The following is a 5868-nucleotide window of genomic DNA, read 5'->3' as shown; positions in this document are numbered from 1 at the left end:
CCCCCCACACCGCCCCCCCCCGTCTCTCCAACCCCAGGCATCTGCGTGGCAGGATACGGCGGCAGCGGCGGGGACGGCAGGAGCGAGATCCTGCAGCTGGGGCTGCCCCCGCGGCTCTGCGCCCGGGACAAGCAGGTGAGGCCCGAGGGTCGGGATCTAGCTCTGACCCCAGCCCAGGGCTCAACCCGGCCCCCACTCCCACCCCCCCGGAAAAGGCCTTGCGGTGCCCTTCTTCCCACGGGCGCCGCCTGCGTGCCCGGTGGTAGCGACGGCCCGCCTGGCTCTGCCTTGCAGGGGCTATGTCCGGAGAGGGACTTCAAGGTGGAGCGCGGAGGGTTTTCGCACCGCCCGGTGCATGGCTTGAAGCAGGTGCCAGACACCAGGTAGGTCGGGAGGTGCGGCGCGTGACGGTCGCGGCTCTGGCTCCCTCGCTTCTGTCGTCTCGTCCCTCTCTCCGGCACCGCGGTGTTTCCCGTGGCTTCTCGCTGTCTCCTCCCTCCGTGCTGCTGTCCCCTGCGGCCCCGTCCCTCGTGCAGTCTGGTCTGCTCGGCCCCGTGCACCCTGTCTTCCCCCCGGCACGCTCTCTACCTCACTCCTGTCTGCCCTCAGAGGTTTCTCTGTGGCATTTACCTCTTGCCGGGGCAATCACTCCTCTCTCCTGTCCTGCTTTCCCCGCTCTGGAGGCTGACACCGGAGGGCTTTGCGGGGTATTGGCGTCTCTGTGCTGACGTGACCTGGGGAGGCTGGAGGAGCCGACAGCAGCTGTGTGGAGGAGGCCGCCCTAGCTCCACTCCCTCTCTAGCAGCTGTGAGGTTGACGTGAAGACCCAAAGGCTCTGGGTCATCTGGGCTCTCGCAGGGCCCGTGGAAGGGCTGGGCGAGCGCCAACCTCTCCATCCTGCAGCGATGGTCTCACCTCAGGCACGTTTCCCATCTGGCGTCAGGACACAGGTCGGGTTTTCTGCTGTCTTGCTGGGGCGCCAACGGGAAACGTTCTGCCGGGGACCTCAGCTCTGCCCTGACCCGGCTCCTCCTCTCTAGGTGGCGCTTGCCAAAGTGTTTCGAAATTAGAAAATCACTTCTATGCCCTACCTGCGGTGGTTCCTGTAGGAAAATGCAGAAAAAGCCATTTGAACACCATGTGTCGGGCGGTTCGTGAAGGGATTCCCAGCCAGCTCCACTCGGAGCTCATATCGTCTGCAGCGTCTCTGGTTTGAGCCTCCTTTGGGTGGGGAACATCCCTGCCAGCAGACAGGCTGCGTGCCTCTGTGCGGGCTTTGCTCCTGCCCCGAGATCTGTGCCACCATGCACCCGGCTCCTGGCTCGGCTCCTCCTCTCAGGGTTTGTTCACAGTGAACAGAACAGTCTTGGTGCAGTGCTGCGAGAGCTGGGATCCCAGGGCTGCTTTCACCTGCCCGAGGCCTGCAGGGTTCCCCAGTCTGGGCAACGCCCGAGTGTCTCGCATGGATGCGGCGGGGCTGGTGCAGCATGGCAGTGGCCGAGCCGGGGTGTGAGGAGGCACCAGAGCAGGCAGGCCTGGCCTGAGGGTTTTAGGAATTACCCAGGGTTACTAGGAATTACCCGGGATTACAGACTTAGAGAGGAGGTTCAGGTTGGACATCAGGAGACATTACAGTCAGAGCTGCCAGGCTCTGGAATGGGCTCCCAAGTGAGGTGGTGCTCTCTTCTACCTTGGGAGTCTTCAAGAGGAGGCTGGACAGATATTTGGCTGGGGTGATATGATTTGGCTGGGGTGATGTGACCGTGGCACCTGTTCCTGCCCAGGGCAAGGGGTCAGATCTGATGATCTGTTTAGGTCCCTTCCGCCCCTAAGAACTATGAAACTATGAGGGGCCGGGCTGCTCCCTGTTGCTGAAGAGCTCGCATCTCTGTCTGTCTTCCTAGCTTGCTGGTGACCAGTGGCCCCCCTGACAGTTCCCTGCAGGTTTGGCAGATGGCAGCAGAGGACACTGGTAAGTGAATCTGTCTATGAATAAGAGCTGAGTGGTCTGGCACAGGTGTCTTGGGGTCTGCCAGCTGCATCTCTGCCCTGCTGCGCCCTCCAGTAAAGCCGGGACAAAGCTGTCGTGCTTCTCAGGGGTTTGCTTGCTGGTGCACTGGGGATCTGGGAAGGGTAGGATGTTAGCCTGGTCAATGAAGCCCCCAGATCTCCTTGGGGCGAAAGACTCAGCAGCCTTGGCTGTCCTGGAGTGGAACCTGCTTGTAGCCAGGAGCGCTAGCAACTGTATGCCTCCGCCTGAAGGGCGAGGGGAGGTTGTTCCTTGGAGGCCATGCCATCTCTAGGACAGCGGTGGGCAGTTAGTTGGGCCCGAGGGCTACTTGAGTTTACATGAGCTGTTTCCAGGGCTGGGTCCGTCATCATGCAGAGACAAAGCCGTGATCCGGTCCCTGCACATCCCTGTGGTGGCACCGGTTCCGCAGGCTGGGACGTGCGGGGAGCGGATCGTGCCTCGGCCCCATGCTGTCGTCACCCCTTGATGTTAGCCCATCCATCCAGGTACCAGATGCCACTTCCTGCCCACCCGCGACCCCATCCCATCTGCCTGGCTTAGCTCACCGCACTGTCCAGCACCCTTGGTCATGGGCGCAGGTTGGACTGGCAGCAGCAGCCGGGCAGAGTGAGCCACCACTGCGGAGCCTGCCCAGAAACAGTCTGGCAGCCACCCTGCCGTGTGCCTGGGAGTGGCAGGGTTGGCTGCACGCACCAAGGCTTGGGCTGCCCCCTGCTCCTGAGCCGAGCAGGCCAAAGGGACCCACCATGGGCTGAATAAAATCCCTTGACAGGCCAGATCCTGCCTGCAGGCTTTATCTTGCTCACCCCTGCTCTAGGAGGTGGCTGGTGGCCACAGCAACTCCGCTCCAAACGGGGATGCTGCCATGGCCATGGCCATGCCTGTGCTAGGCGTGAGCTGGGAATTCCCTTCCCCTCCTGCAGGCCCTGACATCTGTTCCCAGCTTCTTCCTGCAGCTGCAGCCTGTTGACTTCTGCTCATTGGTACTAGTGGTGGGGCAAGTCCCCTGCCCTGCAGGCATCTGCTTGTCTGGACACTTGGGTTCGTGCTCCTCCGCTGGGGAGGCAGCGGAGCCCAGTGGCTGTGGCACTAGCCTGAGGGCTGGGAGACCGGGATTCTCATCCCACTTCTCACTTTGGACCTGCCTCGCACCAGGCAGCAGCTCCTTAACGCTTGCAAGCATTTGCACAAAGCCCATTCATTTTAGCAGGCACTGATCTGATAGCTGTGAGCAGGACAAGATAAAGAGCTCGGTGGGGTGTCAGCTATTACAAGTTGCTTCCCCTGCCCTGTGTCTGGTTGTGGTGTTTTATCTGCCTTTGTAAAGCCACTTGGAATCTATGGCTTGGAAGTGCCATCAATTTTATTCTGTTTGTAGTGACCGCAAACCACTACCTTGACACTTCCCAGCTTGGATTTGCTGGGTTTCTAACTGGCCTGTCACGGCATGTCTGGCAGACATGGTGCTTTTGCTTTGGAAGAGAATTGAGGCATACGAGGAACCGGTCGGGTTGTATGTCCGCATGCTGACCAAGCACGTCCATGCTGTACATCAGCGAGGCCTTGCGCTGCAGTAAAGCTCTTCTCCTCTTTTCTCTCTCATAGATGTTATTAATTTTGTAAGTACCATCCCTGCGGGAAATGCCAGTGAGAAATCTTGGGCCAAAATTGCAACGGCTTTTGCTGAGAACCCCTGGGTGCTTCATGGCTCAAGAGTCAGCAATGTCCAAGTTACAGAGATCGAGTCGAAGAGAAGCATCTACAGAGCAGGTATTTGGCCACAAGACTCTGCCTGCCTCTGCTGTGCTGGGGGTTGGGCAAGGCAGGGTATCAGTGCTCAAAACTGCTGGCATATGGAGGTCATGCTTTAAAAATGCTGAGATTCCTCCTCCTTAGGTGGCAAACTCCCATTGAAATGACTTGTCATTCAGCACTTAGATACCCTTTGTGAATCTGGGCCAGTCCTACTTCCCCATGCCTTGCAAATGGGAGTTACCCCTGTTCAGGAGCCCCCTGAGCATGTGGTGGGAGCCTGGTGCTGTGGGAAAAGAGGGTGGCATCACCGGGTCTGTGTCTACCCCTCTGTGTTTCCATCACGACTGTTGGCCGTGAAATGCGAGCAACCCCACGGTTCCTCTTGCACCGTGTGTAGCTGGGGGTTTGGGTTCACGGGTGATATTCCTTTCAGGGCAGAGGTCTTAAGCGAGACTTGTGTGGTGCCTCGGCCTTGCCCCAGGTGCTGCACCCAGGGCTGCACGTTATCCAGGGACAGCAGAACGATCCCCTGCAAGGGTGGGTGTAGGGCAGTCTCCAGCCCCCTGTGGTCAGTCCTGTTAAAAAACTCTTGCCCCTCATTCAAGAAGTTGCTTCCAGTGAGGCGGCCCTAATACTTGCTGAGGAGCGCGCCTAAATAGAGGCTAAAATAGCAGCCTCCTAACCATGCCGTTCCCTCTGACTCCTGAGCTTGTTCCTTCTCTCTGAGCCTCTAACAACAGCGACGAGGTCGGTGGCCTGGAGTTCCTGGACTGCAACACATTTCTTGTCTGCTCCACAAAGGGACGGCTCAGCTTGGCGGATATTCGGCAGCCACCAAGTCCATTGGAGGGTGCGCCCGTCTCATTGGCCCTGGGAGGAGAGCGCTGGTGCATGGGCGTGGGGCACAGCCCTGATGGGGGGGCGCTCGCTGCGGCCTGCTTCTCATCTGGGGGGCAACTCACGCTGACAGATTTGAGAAGCAGCTCAACGCCTTTGAAACAGGCCACGTGCAAAGTCCCTGTGCCTGGGCAGAACGCAGAGTTCCTGGGTGTCTCCTGGGCTCCAGCCTTGGAGGGATGCCTTGCTGTTTCAGGTGAGTATTGGGAGAAAAGGGAAGCTCTTTGGCTGCATGTGTCTAGTGCGATTGACTCTGGCTCAGTGCCCGAGCCCATGGCAGTCTGCATCTCTAAGGCCATGTGCTGACCAGGCTCCTGTCACGGCTTGTGGTGGAGTCGGGCAGTGGTCATCGCAGAGCATCCCTCCACAGCTGCCACCCAGCGCTGCTCAAGGGGATGCAGTTTGCCTCCTGCCAAGACCAGCCCCGACTCTGGTAGCTGCACAAAAGCTTCTAACCAGGTGTCTGCCTGCTCTGGTGCGTTTCTTCCCTGACTTTCCAGAGAGGGCGCTGAATGAGAGCTGGATATAACTGGTTGAACGGGGCCATAGGGCTTCCTGCTCAAGGCTTTGTGCCAATTCTTTTGTTTCTTTTAACCAAGGCTTTGACGGGACCGTTCACGTCTATGACACGAAGAGCTGGGATGACTCCAGCCGGGAAGCAGCCCCAGTGTTTGTTCACAAAGGACATGCTTTCAGTGGAGCAAGCAGTGGGGCCGTGGTCACAGTGCACACGTGGCATCCGTGGAAACCAAGGACCGTGCTATCGGCAGCCAGTGATGGCTCCCTTCACGTTTGGGACTGGATGGATCCCTGCAGCAGTTAACACATGTTCCGCTAGGACCTCGCTGCTGTTCCTGCAGTCCTGTTCACGGATCCTGGACTGCCTCTACACGGACAACTGGTTAGGTTGCTTTAGGCTGACAATCACAGTCAGTAATCCCAAGTTTGAAGACCAGTGTTGTCAAACCAGCATTGTTTTGGGAGCTGTTATTCCAGGTGTGTTCTCCCATGGCCCATTACTTGCTCTCATGCGGCTGTTTTGTTTCCTGGTTTCCAGCCCTGCAGAAGAAGGTTGAAAACCTACCATGTTCTTGCTGGTCATCAAGGTTATTTTACATTAAAGAATCGCCTCTGTTGAGGCAGTTGCAGTCCCTGAGATGTTTACTGGAGTCGTTTTATCTTGC

The 5868-nt window shown here is 58.3% G+C and overlaps 1 protein-coding gene across 2 annotated transcripts in view; it reads left to right on the top strand.

Annotated features, from left to right (window-relative positions):
- The window catches only part of WDR73 (WD repeat domain 73), a 6233-nt gene extending 365 nt beyond the window's left edge, over positions 1-5868 (top strand). The window contains exons 3-9 of one of the 2 annotated variants that reach the window (XM_025191881.1): positions 38-135; positions 295-383; positions 1905-1972; positions 3638-3802; positions 4515-4880; positions 4979-5159; positions 5284-5424. In XM_025191881.1, coding sequence (XP_025047666.1) covers positions 38-135; positions 295-383; positions 1905-1972; positions 3638-3802; positions 4515-4880; positions 4979-5121 — 929 coding nt within the window. In that variant the 3' untranslated portion in view covers positions 5122-5159; positions 5284-5424. Of the gene's footprint in view, positions 1-37; positions 136-294; positions 384-1904; positions 1973-3637; positions 3803-4514; positions 4881-4978; positions 5160-5283 lie in introns of both variants that reach the window. The other variant, XM_006035683.3, reaches the window with a different exon arrangement.

Source organism: Alligator sinensis, unplaced genomic scaffold (assembly GCF_000455745.1).
Source record: "Alligator sinensis unplaced genomic scaffold, ASM45574v1 scaffold1931_1, whole genome shotgun sequence".
Taxonomy (NCBI): domain Eukaryota; kingdom Metazoa; phylum Chordata; order Crocodylia; family Alligatoridae; genus Alligator; species Alligator sinensis.
Note: the sequence above shows the minus strand (reverse complement) of the source record. Positions and strands in the feature narration are given on the sequence as shown.